General features: G+C 39.0%; 1 protein-coding gene across 1 annotated transcript in view; it reads left to right on the top strand.

Annotated features, from left to right (window-relative positions):
• The window catches only part of NRAP (nebulin related anchoring protein), a 46,957-nt gene that overhangs the window by 22,543 nt on the left and 189 nt on the right, over nt 1-24,225 (top strand). The window contains exons 21-41 of the mRNA XM_066554509.1: nt 1,866-1,964; nt 2,949-3,053; nt 3,507-3,614; nt 4,188-4,499; nt 5,525-5,629; nt 7,666-7,764; nt 9,582-9,686; nt 10,078-10,185; nt 10,605-10,718; nt 12,030-12,227; nt 13,649-13,753; nt 14,776-14,874; nt 15,699-15,803; nt 16,170-16,277; nt 17,879-18,190; nt 19,020-19,124; nt 19,790-19,888; nt 20,006-20,110; nt 21,625-21,732; nt 22,393-22,704; nt 22,949-23,101. Coding sequence (XP_066410606.1) covers nt 1,866-1,964; nt 2,949-3,053; nt 3,507-3,614; nt 4,188-4,499; nt 5,525-5,629; nt 7,666-7,764; nt 9,582-9,686; nt 10,078-10,185; nt 10,605-10,718; nt 12,030-12,227; nt 13,649-13,753; nt 14,776-14,874; nt 15,699-15,803; nt 16,170-16,277; nt 17,879-18,190; nt 19,020-19,124; nt 19,790-19,888; nt 20,006-20,110; nt 21,625-21,732; nt 22,393-22,704; nt 22,949-23,101 — 2,964 coding nt within the window. The remainder of the gene's footprint in view (nt 1-1,865; nt 1,965-2,948; nt 3,054-3,506; nt 3,615-4,187; nt 4,500-5,524; nt 5,630-7,665; nt 7,765-9,581; nt 9,687-10,077; nt 10,186-10,604; nt 10,719-12,029; nt 12,228-13,648; nt 13,754-14,775; nt 14,875-15,698; nt 15,804-16,169; nt 16,278-17,878; nt 18,191-19,019; nt 19,125-19,789; nt 19,889-20,005; nt 20,111-21,624; nt 21,733-22,392; nt 22,705-22,948; nt 23,102-24,225) is intronic.

The following is a 24,225-nucleotide window of genomic DNA, read 5'->3' as shown; positions in this document are numbered from 1 at the left end:
GTAGGGGCTGCGATTTCTCTGGCAGCTTCAGCTTTTCCTGCTTTTCATTGCTTTTGCTTTATTAACTCATGGCTTTGCACTGCCATTAACCTTATGGAAGTAAACTTCCTCAGCTTCTTAGCTATGGTTGAGCTGCCTCAGTAGTGCTAGGAAAACTAGAGAGCAGAAAGAAAAATAAATTAGGAGAAGTTTGACAAGAAGGATAAAATCCCACTCAGTTCTGGAAGGAGGAGCAGAAGCCAGTTAGTTACTGGTGATCACACTCTCTGACACCTTGGGTCTCTGACATCCTCTCACTACTCCTACAAGGGGAAAAAATACATCTTAGAAACAAAAGAAGAGCAGCAACTTCAGATCTGGTGTCTTGCTACTGACACCTGCTTCTGGGGCAAGCTGTAGTAATAATCACTTCCACAAATATTTAATCCATAATGATCTGCCTTTTCCTTCCAGCACTGTGCAGGGCCATGAGAGGCTGCCAGTCACCTGAACTGGAGACTGGTGGATATTATTTTAGAGATCTCTACTGCCATACAAAGCCTGGTGTTTTGTCATTTCTTTGCAGAATGTCACTACCTTGTGTTCCATGCAAGGTGAAAAAACATGCTGTTTTTAATCTGACGCCCTACCTTCCAGGTTTCTAAAATAAAGCGATGAGCACCTCTTTGAAGTGCTGCATGCTTTTTTAACTTCTATTTTGTGTTCTCCTGGCAGAGACACAGTGCAAACTGATCTGTTCACCCATCAGTTCAAACAGAAGAATTTCTCTCCTGAAATGCCAGATAATGAAAAAAACTGCATTTACACCCTTTCTAGGTGGAATGCCCCACTTCATGACTGAACTGGTAGAATAAGAATTCAATTAGAGGATACAATTTCTTTGCTTGTTCTCCCCTGTCACACTGTGGTCCTGAAACAGAGTCCTGCATTTCCTTGTACTATCTCAAGGAAAGAAAGGATGCTTAGCTTGCTCTCAAATGAGTGGTGCAAAAGGTTGAGGAAAAGACATTAATTTAAAACAGGCCTCTTCTAAAGCCTTATGAAGTCAATTATAGTTTTCTATTCACTTCAGTGTTTCAGATGTAAAACAAAATGCAAAATGGAATTAAACTATGGACAGTCTTATTTACCAAACTAAAAATATTAGTCTCTATGCACATTTGTCCATTCAAATAGATTTTATATAAGCACCAGAGGATGAAAAATGAACAATATTTTTTCCCGTATCTGAGACTTGAGCCTTGTGGAGAGCTCTCATAGCCGTTCATTCCAGAAAGGCTTGACTGCAATTTCTATGCTTAGCTCTGCTTTGAAAAGAGGAAGATTTTGAGAGGATGGGGAAGATTTTGAATTCAGGTTACTTTCAGGACTCTGAAACTGCTTGCTCTAATTTAATTATTAATAATTTAAAAATATCTCAGTAACATATGTTCAGTGGTTTTAACCACCCATGCATGTGCTTAAGAAGTCCCTTGTAAGGAAATTAGGTAGTAACACTGATTGTGTGGCTTATCTCTTGGGTCCTAACTTAAGTCATGCCCAGGTTGAACACCACTCACTGGTTGGTGTGCAACCTAGGTCCTGTAAGAGATGTAGTCAGCACATCTGGCACCAAAGGTATCCATGCCTGCAGTGTCAGCAGCAGTGCATTTGGCACACACTTGTGCACTGCTCTCCTCACCTCAAAACACCAGTAATTGGTAGTACTTGGAAGCTTACCTTGTTGATTCCTGTGCTAAAACTGTCTTGGCAATTTACAGGGCACTTCTGGGTCTATCACTCACGTATTTTTAAAAAGTGATACATTTTAAGGGGAGGGCAAGTACTGTAGAAAATTTTGTGTAACTTGCTTTAATTTGCTGCAGAAAAAGTACAGGCAGAAGGCTGATGCTCTGAAGTTCACCAGTGTGGCTGACAGTTCTCAGATCAAGCATGCCAAGAAAAGCCAGGAACTTCAAAGTGATGTGAGTCCTTGACTGAATTTGTCTCTTTGCAAGCAGCTTAGGCATAATGTGGTCATTCCTGACACATGTACACCAGTGTGATGGTAAGAGAGCCCCCAGTCATGAAGCCTTTCAATATATAAAGTTTCTTCAGGTTAATTCTAAGGGGTTTTATTTGTTTATTTGATTAATTCTCTCCTTGCATTCTTTGAACTAGAGCAACAGCAACAAAAATCAAGCACCATTGGGAGTTTCTTGTGTGCTTATCTCTTGTGTGCTGAAAACAAAATAGTAACCATAGATTTTGAGCTTTATAGTAGTGGCTTCTTTTTCTGTGGGATGTAAGAAATGTAACACTTTGTGAATGGGGCATATTTTCATAGTTTTCACCAACTCCAAGAACTTCATGGGCTAAAACAGAGCAGTTCATTTCTCTGCTGTTGTAGCCCTGGGATATAAAATGGGGATGATTTCTACTCAGATCATAAAAGGTCCTTGATGTTTTCATTCAAATTTGTAATGTTAGTTCCTCACTGGAGTATTGTGTCAGCAATTACATTTAGGTCAGAAATGTTCTCTACAGATTCAATTGCTAGTGTTCTTAATTTCGTGCCTAGAATTCTCTGTTTCTGTGTCCTATTAACAAAAAGTAGCTGCAGTTTAACACTGGGTGAAATATGTTCTTGCATGCATTTTGTATAGAATATGAGTTGCTGTCAGCTTTATAGCTAGATAAGCAGCTAACTTTGGGAAATAAAGTATCCTGATACATGTGCTGCTTCACAGCTTCCTTGAAATTGAACCATGAATAGTTTAGTCAACCTGACTCTGTAGGTCAGTTTTTAACTCCATATTTAATGCAAAAGTTCAAGATGCTAAAGAATAACTTTCCCAAATAAGTTAACCCTTACAAATCCTTGGATATTTGGGGTGTTTTGTTCACTGTTCCTTCAACATTAAATGTGGAGTACTGCTTGTTGACCCTGCTTTGCTTCCTGTGGACAGGTTGCTTACAGGTCAGGGAAAGAGCAGTTTCTTCATCAGTACACCATCAGCAAAGATGACCCTGTCTTCATGCTGGCCAAAGCAAATGCAGCCAATATCAGTGAGGTACTGTGTGATTCCCTCCCTCCTGTGAATAGTTACAGCTGCTGTGAAATCGTTGTTCTGTATGTAAAAGTTATGTTCTTTCTCAGAGGAGTTCTTTGTGTTTTAGATATAAAATCTTGAAATTTAATTCAAGATTAATAAATAGTGGTCACATCTGCTGTTCTGAAGACTTGCCACTTCTAGAGTTTGAAGCTGTGCATTTTTCACATGCTTCCAGGCGAGTGGCACACTGACAGTTTCACTGGAACCAGTGAGATTTTGGGGTTGCAGTAACCACAGTATCCACAGTTACAGGATTTTTAAGGGAGGACACCAGGATCTGATCTGTAGCCATATAGTTTCTGGGCATGGAGTGCAGGAGGGACTCATTACTTGAGAGCTTTCACTGTGAATATAGAAGAAATAGAAAGGATTGATAATAATAAAGAAACTGTGCTGTTGTCATCTCTTTAGAAACTCTACAGGAGTAGCTGGGAGAAGCAGAAGGAAAAAGGATTTGTGCTTCGTTTGGATGCTTTGTCATTCTTGACAGCTAAGGCAAAGAGGGATCTGGCAAGTGATGTGAGTATGGTCTCCATCAGCCTCTTTTTTCTTAGGACAGCTGACAGTCCAGGTTGCTGTTAGTGTTGGGGATGTGTCACATATGTCTCAGTGCCCTGAGCCACCCTCACTCGATTCATGCTAAGGAGCGATGCAGGAGTTGTCTGGGTGATTGGCATTCTGTAATTAGTCAGAAGGGTTGCTCTGAGCAATTCAGAGCTTTTCCCCACATGCTGACTGTGTTTTCCTATTCTCATTTTGACCCGAGGGTGAATTTTAGAACTCAAAATGAAGTGGAAATCTCCTGTGAAACATCATAACTCAATACATCTCTGCCTGGCCAGAAAATTCCTGAAAGAACCTTCTGACCTCTGTGTCTGAAGAATGTTGTTTTTCCTAGAGAGAACCAAAAAGAAAATATTTCTTACAGGTTTTTGTGAACATATTATTATCAAGAAAGGGCTTTTGCAAATGATGTTTTTTCTTGCTTGTATTGAGGACCCAGCATGCCACACCATTGACAGACCATTGCTTTACTCTCAGTAAGTTTGGCAGCTTAAATCATTTACTCTTGGTCTGTTTTCTTCTTCACAGGTTAAATATAAGGAAGGTTATGAGAAGATGAAGGGTAAGCTCATTGGAGTAAAAGCTGTGGAGGAAGATTCGCAGATGGCTCACTCCCTGCAGATGTCAAAGCTGCAGAGTGATCTGGAGTACAAGAAGGCCTTTGAGGGCACCAAGAGTCAGTTCCAGATCCCCATGGGTATGGTTAACCTTGTTCATGCCAAAAAGGCTCAGAATCTGGCCACAGATATAGGATACAAGACCTCTCTCCATCAGTACACAGCCCTGCCTACTGACAGGAAAGTGGCATGGGCCAAGTGGGCCTACGGATTGCAAAGTGATGTAAGTCCAGAGCTTCATCTCTCTCAACCCTCTCTCATCCTGCCTATTCTCAACCCCACTTAGGACTGGCTTTCTTCAGACATTTATGCTTGTAATGCCATGACACCTTTATGCACCTAATTTTTCAGCTATTAAACAATGACTATTAACAGTAAATATTAACCACTTATTTCCTCAAGAGGTGTATTTAAGTTATGCAATGTTTCTGAGGAGGGTTATAACTCCATTTATGAGCATGGCTTCTTCAAAGCCTACTTCAAATGCCAATAAAACACTAGGATTCCTATATGATGTACATTTATTTTTGTTTCCTAATGTGCAAGGAGGTTAAATAATGTATGGTGATAAAATTGGTGATAAAATTCCATATGGAGACCACATGTAACCATCAGATGAACTGTCTGATACTGTAAACAGTTAAGGTAAACTTTCCATTCTGAGGTTCTAAGTCAGAACTTTTCAAGGAGACTGAGATAGAAATGTGTACAGGCCTTGTTGAGGTATGGCTGCTGAAACCTTTGTGACATCCTTGAGAAACCTGACTTACATTTGAAATGCAGTACTGTTGGTAGGAAAGATTTTGTGAGGAAAGTGAGAACTGCTCCTGTGCTCTTCTTCCTTAAAGACACATGGAAAAACAAACAATTTCTCTCCAGTAAAACAAAAATATATGCTTTGGGAAATGCTAAGTGTCATTTTCTTTTTATTGCAAGTCACAGATGATCTTTTAAAGAGTGCTCCATATGCAACAAAACTGAAGTTAGAGTAAAAATTGCAAACAACAGTAAGGTGTAGACCACTTTTAAAAATTACCTTGCAGGGCATATTGCACAAGTACTGGTGAATCCTTATACTTCTATTTCATTCTGTATATTTTTTTGCTTTCCTTGCAACTAGTGCAATAGTGAATAAAACAAAAGCAGGCACTAATTTGACTTCATTGTTGTTCTGGAGATGTCTGAATCCTTTAATGGCATTTTAAGTGTATGAGCACCAACAATAGGACATTTTCTTTTCTTTGTCAGAACCGATACAGAGCAGATCTGAACTGGATGAAAGGAGCTGGATGGATAGCCACTGGGTCATTAAATGTGGAACAGGCTAAGAAGGCAGGAGAACTCATTAGTGAGGTGAGATTTCATGACAGCATGTAACAGAATTTGCTGCATAATGCGTGCAAAATGTCTGTATAAAATTAAAATAATTTCCACTCAAAGGGGAAAGAAAAAGGCATACCACATGAAAGCCCTCAAAACCAGGGATAGGACTGGTAATTAGAGGGAAACCAGATACCAAACACATGCCAGTAGGAGTCCATATAGCCTTTGCAAAAACAAAGTAGGTGACAAATGATATTATGAATAATAATGGCAATCAAACAGTGCTCAATTGCTACCCACTAGCCTACCTTTTTAATGAACCAAAACAGGAGAGATGATGAAAAGATGGAGCCATTGGACCCAGAACCTCCTTTTGTAACAGAAACACATTTCCTTCTTGCTTGTTTTTCATATATATTCATTGAAATTCACATAGATACCTCTGTCTGCAGTTATCTATCAGCTCAAGTAGTTTTCATCCTTATTTCTCCCTATAACCAATATCACTTACAGGAGAAGTCAGACTCTAGAATATTTTGTCCCTGTCCCATGAGGCCTTCAAATGAAGTTCTGGTGGAAATGGTTAAAAGGTTCATAGTGTTCTGTTTCTGTTATTTCAGAGGTAGTCCTGCTGGCCAAATCTGTTGCTGTAAGAGATTGAATCCTGTGATTTTTCAATAACTATGATGCAGGAATCATGTGTCCATTCAGTCTGTGGTGTCTCAGAAAAATAGTCAACCTTTCACAACTGGCTGATTGCTAACACTATTTTTCCCCTCCATGCAATCATCCATTGTGGATGAAGAAGGATGATGTTTTTAGACACAATAAATGAGATCCTCAACTAGTGTCAAGCAAGGTAGCTTTATAAAAGTTGCTACAGTAATGCCAGCTGGAACAGTAACTGTGAATTCCATTTGGGTGTTTCAGTAGTGAAAACTGCTGAGTAGAAATTTGACTCCCTAGGCTGCTCATCTCAACCTTTTTGTGAGTACTAAGTAATGTTAGGTTGCTATGAGCCTTGTCCTTTCATACATATAGTCCTTCTAATCCTGATAAAAAACAATTGCCAGGATATAATCTCTCGCAATTTTTTGCAGACATGTTCTGGTCAACTCTGCTTTGTCTCCAAATTTGATTAAGACAAGTCATAAACCACTTTTGTTCCCTGTTAAACTCAGTAAGATTGCTCAATTTTAGGATATTACTTTTGGAAACCAAAACATTACTTATACGTTCGTAATACTTTAAAGTGTTTGTGTATTTTACATTGGTATTTTTAGTCTTTGAAGGGTCAAGATGTTTCTTCAAATAAAGTTCTATGGGTCACAGCTCAGTTTAAAGAAAATAACAAGTCAGGCATTTGGAAAATTTAGTATGTGCTATTTGGAGAAGTGATAAAGGTATGGATTGATTGATTTAAGACAACTCCTGCAGGAAGGGAAGCTTTTAGTGACCTGGCCAAATGGAAAAACTGCCATTTTTCCACTGAATTGCCTACACCTTAATTATGTATATATAACAAGACCAAGAAGCTCTCAGAAGCTACTATGAGTCCCTAAGAGTGAGCAAAATTAATATAATTTTCTAGAAGATATGCCATAACAATTAGGTACTGTCAACCACTGCACAGATTTGCTGCAGGTTTAAGGAGGTAACCTAAACCCTAACCAATAAGTTAAATAGTTGCCATTATTAAAACACTACAATTGTCTATCATTTCTTGCTTAAAGGAACTGGAAATTTAAAATACAATTGGTCATACTCTATTTGAAGTAATGTAGAAAAGATTTTAAAATCCTGAGTTCTGGAGTATTTAGGTAAGCAGAACCTGATTTTGAAATATTTTTCTTATATTTAAGGATTAATATTAATTGGCAAAAGGTTATTGTTGAATTGAAACAAATATTAATCTGAAAGTACCTAGGACATAAAGATGAGGAAAGAGGAATAATAATTATGTTCACAAATTCACTCTAATCTCCAGCAACCTATGATTTTTCTCTTTCAAATAGCATGAAAGAGCAGCACAAAATTCACAGCTTTGATCTTTTTCTGCTCAACAGAAGAAGTACCGTCAGCATCCATATGCTTTGAAGTTTACCAGTATTAAAGACACTCCTGAGATGATCCAGGCTAGAATTAGTTATAACCAGGCTGTGGATGTAAGTTATAATGTATATACATTATGATTATAAGAGTGGTATCCTCTTTGAACGACCTGATTGAAGCACTGGCTTTCTCTCTCTTTCTTTCTCTGAGATTATCCTTTGGAACCATGAAACTTCTGTGTTCTGGTGTGGTGCATCCCACAAAGAGCATGTTTCTAACTTGGACTGGGAAGAGATCCCACAGAAGTGAATGGGATTTTCATACAGAAACCACTTTCTGTCCTGCTTATCTTTAGAAGTAAAATTTAGGAGTAAGACTGATCTTTGACCTTTAAAGAATTTTTGCCTTCTGATATTCATTAAGGAAGAACATGTTTGGGGTTCTTTCCTCTTTTCAAACAGATCTTTCAAATTTCAGTTTCTGCACATTCTTTGGAAACAAAACGTAAGGCAGCATGACAAGGAAGGAAAAATAAATTATTTCAAGCTGTCATCCTGCTGAGAGAGAAATCCAGGAGGGGAAACCTTAAAGGGAAGAATTGAGGCTGTTTGGTGTTTAAACATGTTTATTTTTAATAGAAGAGCGATTTAAAAATATTGTAGACTTAACTGGGATAATACAGAAGTGAATAATAAGCAAAAGTCACTCAAAAAAGACAAGTTTCAAACATGAGAGGATGTTTTATTTTGAAAATAGATATTTTTAAAGTGAAGGAGAAGATGAAAGACTTTGTGTAAAACACATGCTATTGTAATACTTTTGGTGTCTGTGCCTTTGGTTTAATTAATAAGATCCAAAAGGCTTACATCTCAGGCAGGATAAATATAAGTAATTTTGTTTCACTGAGCCACAGTCAAAATCAGTCTGGTGCTCTACTTCTTCACACATGGAGTTCTCATTAATTTTCCTCTTATGGAGCTACAATACAAGTGGGCCCAGCTGCTAAAAAAGTGTCAGACAGGTGAAATGGAGGAGTCCATTCTAATGTAGAGAGTCTTGAACCCTTCTGTAGAAATAATAGCCTGCAAAAGGCAAGTCAGGTGCTCCAGACATGGGTCAGATCTAAGGCCAAGGAAAGAAAAGTGTCTGTCTGTACCCATCTGAAAGTTATGGTGTCAACGAAAGAAGAAAACTAGGCTAGCAAAGAAAAGTAATATGAGAAGGAGAACTCTGCATAGCCATTTCAGGGGAAGTTCCAGTTCCAGTTAATTGCATGGAACTCCTCTTACCTGTCAGCAGACATCTGAAAGTTACCTGGTCCTGGGCCAGCTCTGTGCTCTTCCTCCAAGGGCTGATGTGAATGGCACACACAGACACCTCTTCTGTGATGGGATCAATCACACTCTGAGGTGTTGCAATCTCTTCCCATTGACTATTCAGCACCCCTTTGCAACTAACCCTGGAGATAAATTTGGAGTAATTGCACAAATAATTACCATCCCATTTATCTGCTAAAATTGAACACCTTTGGAGAGGTGTCTGGGGGTCTTGAACCCCCTGTATTTCTGTGGAATTTCAAAGTGTTAGTGGGCTGCACACCCTTAATCACTGCTGTTTATTTTTCTTCTCCTCACGCACATATGTTAGAAGTTTTATCAAATTAATATTCAAATATCTGAATTTTCATATACATTGATTTACACACTCAAAACTTCAAGGAGCTTCTCTCTAGCATACTCTAGCTGATAAGTGTATCAGATCCCAAAGGCTTTTGAATCCATTTTGACTGATACAATTACCTGTATTTATTAATGCCTCTGCTGCTTTTCTGTAGTTTGCTTTCCATAAACTTAATTGTTAATGTTTTTGTTTGAACTAATGATTGAACATGTAGAGAGTACTTGCTACTGAAATTCATCTCTGTTTGCAGAGGCTGTACAAGGAACATGGAGAGAGTATAAAGCATCAGTATACACCAACAACAGATCTTCCTGAAATCCTGCAGGCCAAATTAAATGCTATGAATATCAGTGAGGTATAAACCTTACCTTTAATATTTTAAAGGAAAGTGGAAATGTTGATAGTGTTTCACTGTTTGTCCTAAATAGGAAATTATACTAGATTTCTTTCATTTCCCCCATATATGATCATTTTATGGTCTAAATATTTCTGAAGTAATGTGGGGAAATCAAACTTCTTATCCAATTTCACCTACATTAGAAAGATAAAGAATGATCAAATAAATAGTCTTTTCTAATGGACATTTGGCAATAATTCCTCTTGTGCATTGATAGTTTCATTTGTGTTTGCCCTCTGCATTAGAATAGAATGAAACTCATCTGGTAACATTTCTAAGGTTTCGATAATGCTGCCATGTCAATCCTATGAACAGCAACTCTTCTTTATTTCTGTTCCATGTTTCCTAGACTCGTTACAAGGAGTCCTGGAGAAGGATGAGAGATGGTGGCTATCAGCTGAAACTGGATGCCATCCCCTTCCAGGCAGCAAAGGCTTCGGGTGAAATCATAAGTGATGTACGTGAACCTACTGCTGATGCTGTCCAGCAGGACATGTCAGTCACTCCAGACTGCATCTGCCCTGCTGAGGGACTTCTCATGGAAACAGCATGTCCAGCCAGCTCTGCATCTGGGAGACATCTGGCCTCAGACTAGCTAGTGATGCTTTTGGAAGTGCAGCCACAGCGAGGTGTTGTTGGTAAATAAGCAAAGGCAGGTCTGTGTGAGCAGTTTACCTGCTGCGGTGATGCACAGTCACAGGGATTGCAGTTGGGTGAGGTCTTCCAGAACCCTCTAAATCTTCATTCAGATTTATTATCATACTGAATATTGTCAGAATTGACTGTCCTATGAAAGCCCTTTTATTCAGGTATTAACAGCTGGACTAATACTTCTCTTTACTCCTACCCACATTTCTCTTCCTACTTCCTTTTTAGCACAAATATAAGGAGGCCTTTCAGAAAATGAAAGGGCAGATGGCTGGCTCATGTGGCCTGGATGGTGACATTCGTATGGCTCATTCAGTCCGTGCAACATCTCTGCAGAGTGATGTAAGTAAAGGAAGAGGATGGGGGCATTCTTGAATTGGTTTCCTAACTGGGAGTAGTTCCTCAAGGAAGATGCACTTAGCTGTAGACTAGTTGTAGAATAGCCTACTTATTTAAAACTTAGGGCTTTCTGTCCCATTGTCCAGATATATTAGTATAATTGTGATATTCTTGCCATTTTTCGACATTATTTACAGTAACATTATTTGGCAGTAAAAGAAGCCTGTGTTCTAGCACACTCCTCTGCTTCATAACACTGCTGCCTATCACAGAACATTTTACTCTGTGAAAGCATCACTCAGAGGCAGGTCTAATTGAAAATTAGCACTGGTCTCTGTACAGAAGTAAATGAAATTAGTCATTCAGTGTTGATTTTCAATTTATTGTTTTTCTGAAAGACCAAAGGCTGAATGAGTTTATGGAATTTCAAGTTGGACTTTTTTGGTAGGGGAATGGTTCCCACTTGGTCTTGACGTGCGTGAAGAATGACATCATTTGTTGTTTGCTATAGGAATTGTAACTCTTCAGTGCATTTTGAAGACTGGCTTGATCCAGAAAGCAGTGAAATATATGGGAGTGTGTTCATGGTTCTCAGAAATGCTGGTCTTTTACTGATGGCAGGCTTAGACAAACAGCTAGTAGAAAGTGTTTGAAGAATTCATCCATCTGTCAGGTTACTCTCAGTTGTTTGATGACCCCAATAATTCTGGATGTTCATTATCCTGATGAACAGCCTGAACATCTCAAATTTGCATAATCTGATTGGGAAATGTCATGTGAAAAAAGTTCTTTGAAGATTTCTGTACCTTTCTTCTCTTGGACAGAGACAAGAAGTGAAAAAAACCAACCCAGCACTAAATATTAGTCTAGAATTATGAAACTAAACTGGCCAAATCAACAAATATTTTGATCTGAGGGTTTTTTTCTAATTCCAATATAAATAAGGCTGCTTGCATGTTTTACTCAGGCAGTAGCTGCCTCTTTTTGTGGCACTTTAAAAAAATGCACTAAATTTGGACTTCTCTTGCCAGTTTGCTTAATTTTATAGATTCAATGTATCAAGTTTTAACAAATAAATAATCTCAGTTTAATATAATATAGATGGCTACTTTTCGATGAAGTATAGGCTGCCACCTATTCTAATTATAATTATTGATCTATCACAGTATGGTTAAACAAGTTAGGGAACTTGTTTTAAAAAAGAATAATTTATACTGCAAAATGGAAGAAATACGGGGAACGTCTCTTCTGATCAAAACCTGAATTTTAATTACTTTGCTGTGATATCTATGTGATCTGTTTCTCGCTTGATAGGTGAAATATAAGCAAGGTTTTGAGGACACGAAGTCTCACTTCCACCTGCCTCTGGATATGATGCCCTTGGTGCATGCCAGGAGGGCCCAGTCGCTGGTCAGTGAGCAGGAGTACAGGCAGCTGCTCCACCAGTACACAGCTCTGGCCGACGACGTGAGGCTGCGCTGCGCCCAGAACGCCTCCAGACTGCAGAGTGAGGTGACTGCAGCGTGTCACAGCGATGTTTCCTGCTGGTTCTGGTGCAAAACAGTTCTGCTCCAGCTCGTGACAGCTGGCAGCAAGGGTTTGGGCAGAGCTGAGGGATAAACAATGGCTGTTCCCCCTTGATTATGAGGAGGAATGAGACGTTTGTCTTACTGCACAGTGGAACAATGTGTAGTAGAGATACTACTAGAGTATCTAGTGGAAACTAGAGAATAAAGTCTAGTAGAAACTAGAGAAACTAGAGATAAAGTCTAGTAGTCTTTGATGATTGGGTAGAGAAGGGTTTGCAAGTGAGGATGATTGGACAGTTGGTAAAACTACCCTTTCTAAGGTCTTTCTAACAATGCAAACCCTTTTACCAACTGGTATTTACAACTTGGTTTGGATCTGGGTGAAATTTCCTTGTACTTTAACAAGAAGGATTGGATTTGTAAGACACTTATCAGCTCTGGCCCAAGGCTCATCCACTATAATTCTAAGGATGAGCTTAACTCCCTACATAGTCTTGAGTAAAATTAACTAAATAATGCCTTATAAATCTATAGACAGAGCCTTGAGCAAAGGGCTTTTCATAGATCACATTGCCCCTGCAGACCTCAGGAGGGGCTGTATCTTAAAAACCTACCTGGCCACAAAATGTTGCTATGTATCACCTTAACATATCAGCAAACAGACTTAGAGATGACAGGATGTGTCCAAACAAGTGTAATCCTAATATGGGTTAAACACACATAATCAGAGATTCTGAGGCAGGTTTCCATCCATACTACTCCTCATCCTTCTCATTATGAAATGAAATAATATCGTTGTAATGTATTTATCAGGAACCTATTGTTAAATTTTGAAAAATTAATATTTACAGGGAGTCACTGCTAGGTTTGGTGGTCTGAAAATATTTTAATAATGTGTATGTAGTGGCTCAGTGCTATTTTTCCTTAGTGTTCCTTGCTTATATTATGACAATTCAGAACTGTTAAAATCAAGGCTAGTTTGTCTGCAGTTTCTCTGATTTAAAAGAGAAAGAAAAAACCATATTTTCTTATGTTTTTATAAACTGGTCTTATTTTATGTATATGTACAAATCGATAATATCTACCTGTGATTTATGTATTATATAGGAAGAAAATTCATGTACCTAGAAAATGATTTTTCAAGGTTACAAATGGAAGACAGAAGTTCAAGTCGCATTTGGTGTTCATGAGGTTCAGTAGTCCCCAGAATCCTACATCTGTGCTGTAGATCTGCCAGGGCTGTATTCACACAGGCACATTCATAAACACAAGATCTTAGGGCAATGTGCACAAACTCTCTGTGGTAGATACTAATTTTAATGGAGTTATTGCATATTTTTGGGTGAATAAATATAGGGCATCTCAAATGCAAACTCATAATTACTTCTGCTTGGTTTTCCTTAGAATTTATATCGCTCTGACATGAACTTTATGCGAGGCGTTGGATGTATTACCCCAGGGGCCCTGGAGATTGAAGGGAAGAAGAAAGCTTCTGAACTCATCAGCGAGGTAACAAAAGAGGGGTTTGATTTCTCCACTACGAACAAGAGTTTGCCAGATGTCTTTCTATTAGACTGGGCTGGCAAAGTGACTCACTGGATAATGCCAGACTCCCTCCCACTGCGTTTGATCATTCCACTCGTGTCCTAACTGTAGATGGGTGAACCTGATGGAGTTCTAGGCTTTGCAAACTTTGCTAACTTATTTTGCAAATCTTTTCTCCTGTGTTTCAGACCCAGGAGATATGGGTTATGTTATTTATTTAGGAATTTAAATGGGCTTTTTCAACTAAAAGTAAAGCTGTGCCTATCTGTAATAAATACCTTGTATTATTTCTCCAAAATTAGAATGAGCTGTGCAGTGCCCAGAATATTACAGGGTCCTCATCTCTACACCTGTTTTACAGTCAGTCTTCTTTTTCACCTGCTGCTTTTGTGTGCTATTGTTTTTTTCCTCTGTAACTGGACTTTTAATTTCATCTGTCATGTTCTCTTCATACAGTCTCTCATAGTTTCAAATCCTGCATCTTTTGCCTGTATTCACATAGATGTGAAATGAGGAAAAGTAGGAGTTGTGTACTAAGGAACAACTACCTACATGCAGTGATCTTGCAGTTGTTTTGTTCACAATTCTGGCATTGGACCACAGGCCAGGTGGAACCTTTTTTTCTCACAAAAAAATCCAGTGGGTTTGTGCATCTTCTTCTCTCTCTGGACTGGATTGCCTTTGCTTTAATTCCACTACCCTGGGTTAATGACACCAAGGGATGAAATAATCTCGTTACTGTTTTCAGCATATTCAGCACGGCAGCACTTTTCTTTCGTGTCTTATTCCTTATTTGCTTTTCATTTTCCCTGTGAAACTTGAATGCACCTAACTCAGAATAGCAAAAGGTGAATTAGTCTAAGGATCAATAGACAAACTAGTTTTAAGCACAAGAAGCAGTGGAATTCCACTAGAATTGGAAAAAATCCCTTATCTGACAAGGCAATTTACTTATTCTGCTCATTTTTCTTTGTGTGTGAACTCAGAGTAAATATCGTCAGCAGCCACATTCCTTCAAGTACACATCGGTGACAGACTCTCCTGGCCTCCTTCATGCAAAATTCAGCAATATGATTGCTAATGAGGTAGGCTCTCCTAACGTGAATCAGAAAATATGCTTTTCAAAATGCAGCAAGCTGGGGATGGAGAACTGGGAAAGAGACAACCCTGTTCTGAAAGCGAAATGCATCAAAAAATGGCAGCATCACTGATTTGTGCTTTTTCACAGTTAGATCACTTTTTTTTTTTCCCAAGCATTTAATACCATTTTCAATTCAATCTCTTTCAAAAAGCTCACTTAGTATCCAAACAACAGAGTTCTATTATCAAGTTTTTTGCATGAAACAGAGACTCAAAAATCAGAACTGTGGGGTGTTCTAGAGGGAGCTCATTGCATAATATGATCCACCTTTGAGGGCTTCTCAAAGAGCCTTTTCTTTTTTAGAGAAGAATCACTGTTCTAAATTCTGAAAAAAAAAACCCCAAAACCTATAGAAAAATTATCAAAATCATATATAATAACTTGAGGAAAAAAATTCAAGCTAGAAAATATGCCCAGTCTACCAGAAATACTTGCCTTTTTATTTCACACACATTCATGATGCCCTTGGCATCCTTAGGTCTACTTTTGCCTTGCTGGGAATATAACAATGCAAGGCTGAGAATGTTGTGGTTTGACATCATCATATATTTGTAAAAGTTAGTGTAAATGTCCTTAATGCCCAGCAAAAGCCCCACATCTTTATGCCCAGAAAAAGAAATAATCTTTGCAATTTCAATGAAATCCTCAGCTATTTTCAATGATGGCTGACCACAGTTGTCACAATCATTAACAACTTAAGTACTGCTGTTGTGTTATTGAAACAAGAGAGAAAATTAATTTCAGTTGTCTCTTTGATCTCTTTGCTAGCGCCTGTATAAAGCAGCAGGAGAGGACAGTCGGCATCACTACACACCAACACTGGGTCTGCCAGAGTTTACACGGGCTAGAATAAATGCAGCCAACCTCAGTGATGTAAGAATTTGTTCTGTATTTCTTACAACTTATTTCAGATGCAGGATGAATTGTGCAGTGGCAAGGAAGATGAATAAGTAGAGGAAATTGGAGGTCTATTCTATTTATGCTTTCCTTGATTTGATTATAATCAAATTAAATCTTCATTAGCATATATACGGTTGTGAGTAAATTAAATCTACATAAAGAGCGAGACATGTTTTGTCTGAGTTAGTAGGATTTCCCAAAGATAATTTAAAAAAAAATCCTTTGATTATAAAGAATGAGACTGTAACACAGAATAACAAATGAAAGATAGTTCCTTTGTTTGTTCCTTTGTGCATTTAAAAGTAAAGTAGCAGTCTACATGTGCCTTTCCTACTTTAGGCAAAATACAGAGAATCTTGGCATAATCTACGTGCTCAAGGCTACAAGCTGACAATGGAAGCACTCCCGTTCCAGACTGCCAGGGCCTCCAGAGAAATTGCCAGTGATGTGAGTTGAATGATTCAACCTCCCTTCTTGCCTAATTTCTGTTAACTTCATGTAAAACAATGTCTAAAGCAGATTTTACTGAATTAAAGCAACTCCATAACCATGTGAGACAAGTGTGAGACAGAATATATTACTTATGAATAAGATTCTTTGTGTGAATTAAGAAAAAAAAGAAGAGGAAGAATTGCTGTTAATCGGGAACCAAGCCAGGTTAAACATCTTCCAGTGGGAAATAGCAAATGAATTAAAGTATTTGCAAACAGAGGGAAAAGGGATTCTGCTCTTTTTCAGGCTGCTGGCTCCTCATATCATAAAGTGCCCACTAACTCTGTGCACTCTGTTTTGAGCTGACTTTTGGAACTGTTTAGTATTTCCAAATTGAAATGAAGTCAGAAAAAGCTGAGGGTTCTTTGAATCTCCAAAAATCAGGAGTTCCCAGTCTGGTTAAGAAGTAAAAATCAGTGCAAATTCCTGTAAATATGTGTCCCCTTAACTTCTAAAATAGAAGAAACAAGTCATCTTATCCTTATAAATATCCTATAATTTGGATTGTTGTATGCAAAACACAGACATGGTGGTACCCATTTCTCAGAAAGTCTAAGTTCATCCCTCTTTCACAAGATATTTAATAAATTCTAGGAAGATGGAAAAAGTCTTCATTTTATGTAGTACTTAGTTGCATACTTTATCTCTTACGTGATAAAATATGAATATATTTCACACCTGTTTCTTTAATGAAGCAACCATTTCTAGTTGTAATTTATAATATGTACTTAACCATATTTTGCAGAGTGCTTTTGGTTACAGCTTCAGATCTGCTCTAGAGGGTACAAGTCTGTAATAGAATTACATCCACTTACAACAGATCTGAATTTGGCCCTTCATCTTGGAAGCACTTTATAAACATTAGATGCTGTAATTTAATCCCCACAACTCTCTTGTGTGGTAGATAAGTGTTATTATCCCATTTCAACTACATTATGAACTCTTCAGGGCCCAGGCCTTCCCTTTAAAGTTCTAAGCACCCTGTTGATGCTGTATAAATAAGCATTATCATCATCATCACTATTTCACAGAGAGGATAAATGCAAGATCACAGGGAGAGTCATAGTCCCAGCTAAGATGAGAATGAGGGGTTGCTGGTTCTTATTCTTTCCAGGAAAACTGAATTTACTCTTTAAAATAGCTGGGTGGCATTTGCAAATCTGAAGGCTACAGAGTGCATGGTGTTTTGCTTTTGTATAGATTTCTTTTTCTTCTGTCTTTTGTTTGTTTCTCTCGCATTCGCATTCCCTATTCTGATGGGAATACAATTCTTAGAGAGACAATAAAAATACATGATTTGAGGTTAAACATGATCAATGTTTTGGGCATATTCAGAAGATACAATGAGATGCACTTAACTTTAATGTTGCAGCTCCTGTGGTATTTAAATTTGAGAGCAATGAGATATTCAAACAATTGCTTTCTACTGCTACATACCTTGAGGTGGTTTTACCGAAAACATAGATGTTTCAGTAATTTATCTTAAGTTAGTTATCTGGAATAGCTGGTCTAAGTTTGGCACATATTCTCTTTTACCCTTTTTCTAAATTTTTTAGTACCAATATAAACACAATTTTGTGATGGAGAGAGGAAAATGCATTGGTGCCAGAAGCGTTCTGGATGATGCCAGGTTGCTGCACTGCTTGCACGCTGCCAAATTACAGAGTGAACAAGAGTATAAGAAGGGATCCCAAGATGTGTGGTCTCAGTTTCATCTGCCCATGGACATGGTCAATCTTGTCCATGCCAGGAAAGCCCAGGCCTTAGCAAGTGATCAAGACTACAGAAAGAGACTCCATGAATTTACAGCGCTTCCCGAAGACATGAAGATGAAGTGGGCCAAAAGAGCCCACATGCTACAGAGTGAGGTAAAATCTTTCTTTTGGACCCTACCAGCCTCAGTAGGTAGGATGTGCCAGTAGCTCAGGCTGCTCCCGAGCCTGCCTAGAGAGGGACAGGATAGGATGAGGGACGGGATAGGATGTGAGGGAGAACCTCAGCACTTGGCTCCCAATTTTAGAACCCCAAATCAGGAGTCCAGGCAAATGGTGATGATGGTTTTGCCTGATACCATCGCTGCCTAGTAGAGTAGTGTACAGCACACATGAGTTAGTTGATTTTCATGTCCTTTGTACGCACAGGGGAGACCAGAAATGAAAGTTGGATGATCGAATTAAAGTCACACAGTGAGACACCATGACTCTGAAGTGAAGTCAGGATTGTTGGGATTGTGGGCACTTTGCTGACTTTCACTTTTTATTGGGTCTGCCTGATTTTCTTTAATAGATTAGAAGCTAAAAGCAAGACTTTAATGTGAGTAAAGAAAGAGTAATGTGTCCTCCTAGAAATGGGGTTAACGAGGAACCATGAACCAGATAAAATAATTAGTATTCCTGACTTGTACTCACCTCATAAAATTATTTCAAAAGAGGTTCTTTTACGCCCAGTACAAACAGGTTATTACTTTCTGCTTTGAGTCATACTAATTCACTCGTGGGGCCTTCTCTTGTAACTTGCATATGATACATTATTTAATTCCTGGTGGAACGAACAAATGCAAACAGTTTGGCTTTACAATCTGATATGTGCATGGCAAATGAAAAACCTCAAAATGTGAATGTGAACCAGGGAGTTTTTTAAAAAACCTTAATAGCTGTGGATACAAAACTGATAGTTAATGATTTTCATTTTTAACAGCATCGCTATAAATCAGACCTGAACTTCATGAAAGGAGTTGGTTGGATGGCTCTGAGATCTCCGCAGATAGAAAGTGTAAAGAAGGCTGGAGAGCTCATCAGTGAGGTAACTGATAAATCTTTCATGGGATAGCAAGTCTGTAGGAATTGTTTACCATCAAGGCTCCTCGTTACATGACACTTACGAATGTAGCTTATCATTTCCTTTTGATGTGGGAGCCTGTTTATACAAGGTGTAAGTTACCAAGAAGCGGTATGGGAGACGCAAGTCCACTGTGTGACACCTGCTGAATATTTTCCATTCCAAATGAAACACAAGAGTATAGGCAAAACATGTAGGAATAAATAAATGCAGGAAACTCCATTATGAAATTCTAAGCAGGTGGTTATGGAAGTTGTGTAGAAAGATACAGCACTGACAACACAATGAAGGGGCATTTGCCTGCTCAGTATCATGCATTAATGGAGAAAAATTATGAGCTGTCAAAAGCGTAGTGTTCAAAAGCTTTTTGCATGTCAATTTTAGTGGGAAGTCTTTTGTGCACACGCACACATAGACACACTCACAAAAAAGTCCTGTGCCTGATACAAAGGCATCCCCAGTCTCTACCTGAAAGAGCAACTGAGACTAAAGCAGAACATTGGCTTCAGGAAAGTGTCTTTTATGTTTTACCCCAGTTAACACACTCCTGGAATTGTCATATATCATTGACAGAAACATCTCCTGTTTTTTTTCCTTTGTTTGTTTTTGTTGTCTCCTGCCCCTCTCAGATAAAGTACCGTCAGAAGCCAGAAAGTCTGAAGTTCACTGCTGTGGCTGACTCTCCAAGTTTGATTCATGCCAAAAACAGCTACCTCCAGTGCAATGACGTAGGTTTCATTCTAATCTATAAGTGACCTTAATTTTGCTGTACCATAATGCATAAAAGAATTGATCTTGACATTGCTTCCAGTATCACCTGCATTCAATGACTTTTGGCCCCACAGAGGCTGTACAAGGCTGGAGGTTCTGAAGACAGGCACAGGTACACCCTGCCTCCCGATCATCCGGATTTCATCCGAGCCCGCCAGAATGCACTCTACATCAGTGATGTAAGTGAACCTTCTCCTCTGGGGAGTTGGCTTGGTAAACTTCTTTAGGAATAAAAACTTTCATGTATGTAGAAGCCAAGTTCTCTGAGCCTGTCCAGAACTAAAAGAAGCCAGAGGCATGAACAGCCTTGTTGCTAGGTTTGGGCTGGGGGAGTCGGGTAAAGTCTGCTGAATTTTTTTTTGAGCATTCATTTAATTTTCTAGGGCAGTAAGCTGTTATTAAGGATTTCAAACCTTCATTATAGATATGATTAGTTACAAATTAAAATCTTTTCTGTTTTGTTTGGGTGAGGGAGGAGGGAGAATCCTCTTTCCTAGACTATGTATTCTACCTTTCTGAAGCTGCAACACTGTGTTGAAATGATCCCTTAGGCATAGTTGTCATCAATCTGGATGTAACTGAATCAGTGAGTGGAATTAGTTTAAAGAGAATTTGTTTCCACATTATCTCATACAGGGGAACTCAGTCTATTCCTAATGTCCTGTTCCCTGACTAAATAGCTGTTGTCTTTACCTGTAGGGTCAGAATAAGCTTAGTTTGCTAGGAGCTTTGAGATAGGTGAAAGAAACAAGTAGAAATTACATTTTGAAGCAATAGAGGAAAATGTAAAAAGTCATATAATATGTGCAAGGATTACACACAAATGAAAGGTCATCCCTGTTAGCAGGGTGTACAGTGATGCTTATATTGCTTCTGCCCTGGCTGTCTTGCAAGATTTCTGGCATCTTAATTTACTTTCAAATTTATTACCACCTAGCAGTACAGCCACCAGTGAAACAGAAGATTGTCTTAAAATGTGGAGTGGATTTTGTGTTCCTTTTTCCTATGGTCACAAACACCAGGAGGGGTGAATCAAAGACTTACAGAAAGCAAATGAATAAAATCAGAAGGGGACAGCTGAAAGTGTCAGCTAAGATACCATGGCTGTGTAGTAGGTCCTGCAGACTGGAAGCTATTTTAAGAAAGCTACTAATGGAAGAAGAACCAAATCTAGAGCAACTTCTCTTCAGGATGTAAATGTGATTCACAACCTCAAAGTCACATTAGAGCCGGCTGTTATTCCACATGAGTTAATGAAGCCACATGTGGCTGGGGATAGAGATGAGGATCATTTGAAAAGCTTGAAATAACTGGTATTGAAATTAGGATGCCAGGAAACCCAAGACACTGTGAGTGGATGCATCAAAAGAGAGAATAAGGGCAATATCAATGCAATATTGATGTGACTGATGCATCACAGTTTCTAATAGAAATTAAATCACATCAAAAACAACCACATTCAAGTACAAAAGGAAACCCTGGTGGCACTTTTCAGATGAGGCATTTTATCATTATGGTGAATAGAAAAGAAGTTGAAGTGCTATAGAACTGGATCAAAACCTTGGAGATAGTACTGATGACTCTTGATACAAATAAGCCCAGTAGGATAAAACATTTATTATTGCAGTTATGGGACTGCATTTAAGAAACTGCAGGGGGAAATGACTTTTTTGTTCTTTTCTTTTCAACACAGAAATTGTATAAAACATCTTGGGAACAGACAAGGGCATCTGGCTATGATTTTAGGATTGACGCCATCCCATTCCAGACAGCAAAGGCTTCAAGAGAGATTGCTAGTGATGTAAGAATTGTTCTGTTTCAAACACTTCCCAACCCACTTCCCAAGCCACCCCATCCTGCAAAAATGGGTAAAGTCTGACATGAGTGAACATTATTCTGATATGGAAAATTGGTGATCCAATGAAACAAAGTGCTGGTTAAGTGCAAATATTTCCAACTAAAGTCTACCATTAATAATGTCCAATACCAGGCTGTTCTTATGTGCCAAGAGCTTTTCTTGGGAAGAAGACATATTATGATTTAATCAAATAATATAGGTACTAGGCTATGAATAGCTAAAACATGGTCTAGGATAAAGTGGGTTATCTTTGAACACAGAAGACCACAGCTGGCAAGAAAGCTAAAGATGGAGGAGCTTCATTGGTTGAGCTCTGTATTGTGTGTACCCAAGAGTACAACAGTAGGAGGATCTCTGATTACTTTTGAGAGATGAGCATTTTGGGCCCCCTAAGTCTTTCCACTCCTTTAAAAATGAGCACAAAAGTAATTCTTCTAAAGTGTCTTGTTAGATTAGGAGATGTGGTTTGATATCAAACAAACCCTCAGTCTTTGTGCACTACAGGAAACATGATTGATAGCCAGAGGAGGAGAAGTTATTTCATAACAGAATTTGAAGGTAATTTGAATGTGAAAATGAGATTTTCCTCTGTACTTCCTGCAGTACAAATACAGAGAAGCCTTCCTGAGAGACAGAGGCCAGCAGATTGGATTCCTCAGTGCAAATGATGATCCCAAAATCAGACATGTCCTCAGAGTGGGGAAACTCCAGAGCGACCTCCAGTACAGGAGTGATTGTGCCCTAAACATGGCACAGTTCCAGAGTCACCTCAACCAGCCAGGATTCCTCCATGCCAAGAGAAGCCAGCAGCTTGCAAGCAATGTTAACTACAGGCAGCCCTTGCACCAATACACTTGTGACCCTGAGCAGCTAAATGTGAAACACGCAAAGCAGGCCTACAAGCTGCAGAGTGATGTAAGTGTGGCTGAGTGACATGGTCCTTCCCTGGGCTGGGGGCTGTCTGTGCAATCTCCTTTGCAAATCTTACCTGCCAACAAGATCACCTTGAAAGAACCACAGTCCGCTTGCTAAAAATGAATAATTTCTTTATTATTGACTCTGCTGCTCCTTTATATGCTCTCTGTTGAATACCCAGGGCATGTGATGTGGTTAGAGCTCAACGAAATAATACATCCTGGTGCATGTTTCATTCTCTCAGATAAAATACAAATCTGACTTGAACTGGCTCAGAGGCATTGGCTGGACTCCCCCAGGCTCTCACAAAGTTGAAATGGCAAGAAGAGCTGCTGAGCTGGCATACCTTCGGGAAATGGGATTGGTGCAGCCTTCTACTCAGTACAGACCTGGAGCTGTAAGTAGAGCAAACCATCTTGTCACAAGTCCCACCAGCTCTGCTCCTTACCTGCACACATCCTGTCTAATACTTTTGAATGCTCCCTGGAGTCTAGAGTTTTCCCTATTGTCTGAACAGGATATGTACACTTCCCTTATGAAGCTTTGTGCCTTAGTGTACATCTTAATTTGAAGGAACCATTGAAGGGAATTCAGCAGTGTCATGTCAGGATGTGTTTTCCCCAACATGTGGATGATGTCAGATCTCCAAGTGTCTCAGTACCTCTGAGGAAAGCAGAAGCAGAGGTAGAAGGGACTCCCCATGCAACTCCCATTCTCTTTTCCTAATTTCATCAGGAGCCACGTGTTCCCATGTAATTCAGTGTTGCCATGTAATCTCCACTGGCAGCTGTATTGACAGGCTGAGTGTGGGCTCCTGACAGATAGATAATATGTGCTGTGGGAGGCTTTGTGCAAAGGGGCAATGCTCCAGCCTCCTCTGCCTCTGTGCTGCTCAAGGTTAAAGATATTACAAACAGGGATCTTCCAAGCTTTCCTTCTGTCACAGGGATGACTTGTGCAGTGTCCCAGCATAAGAGAGCAGAAATCCATACGGGAATCTCATAGCCCTTACAGTTAGGAACCATTCAGCTACAAGAAAAGAGAAGCACTGCACTTCAAATACTTTGATCATTTAATTGTTAACTTTGGTAAGAAGTCAAACAATAATCCAGACCAAGAGAAACAGTTCATATCCATGATTTACATTCCTTACTTTCCATCTGAAAAATTTCTCAGGAAATAAGTGAAAACTATGGTTGAGTAATGGAGGCAGTGGGAGCTGCTGTTACTGATAGTAGTAGCAGTATCATCATAAGTCAAAGGTATGATAATGACCTGATGGTCCCAGGGAAACCTGCAGATGTGCAGTCCATGTGGAACTCAGGTGTTAGCTGGTTTGCTTCTTATTTCAAATTAGAAACTAGGACTTGAGCACATTTTGTCCTTTGGTATATGAGGTATCTGACTTACATGAACAGGTCCATTTTTTGCACTTCACAGCAGAAATTCACTCTCTGCAGAACAGTGATTTAGATTTTCCTCATTTTTTTGCCAGTTGTGTAATTTTGAATATGAAAATAC

This window comes from Molothrus aeneus, chromosome 8 (assembly GCF_037042795.1).
Source record: "Molothrus aeneus isolate 106 chromosome 8, BPBGC_Maene_1.0, whole genome shotgun sequence".
In the NCBI taxonomy this organism is placed as follows: Eukaryota; Metazoa; Chordata; class Aves; order Passeriformes; family Icteridae; genus Molothrus; species Molothrus aeneus.
Note: the sequence above shows the minus strand (reverse complement) of the source record. Positions and strands in the feature narration are given on the sequence as shown.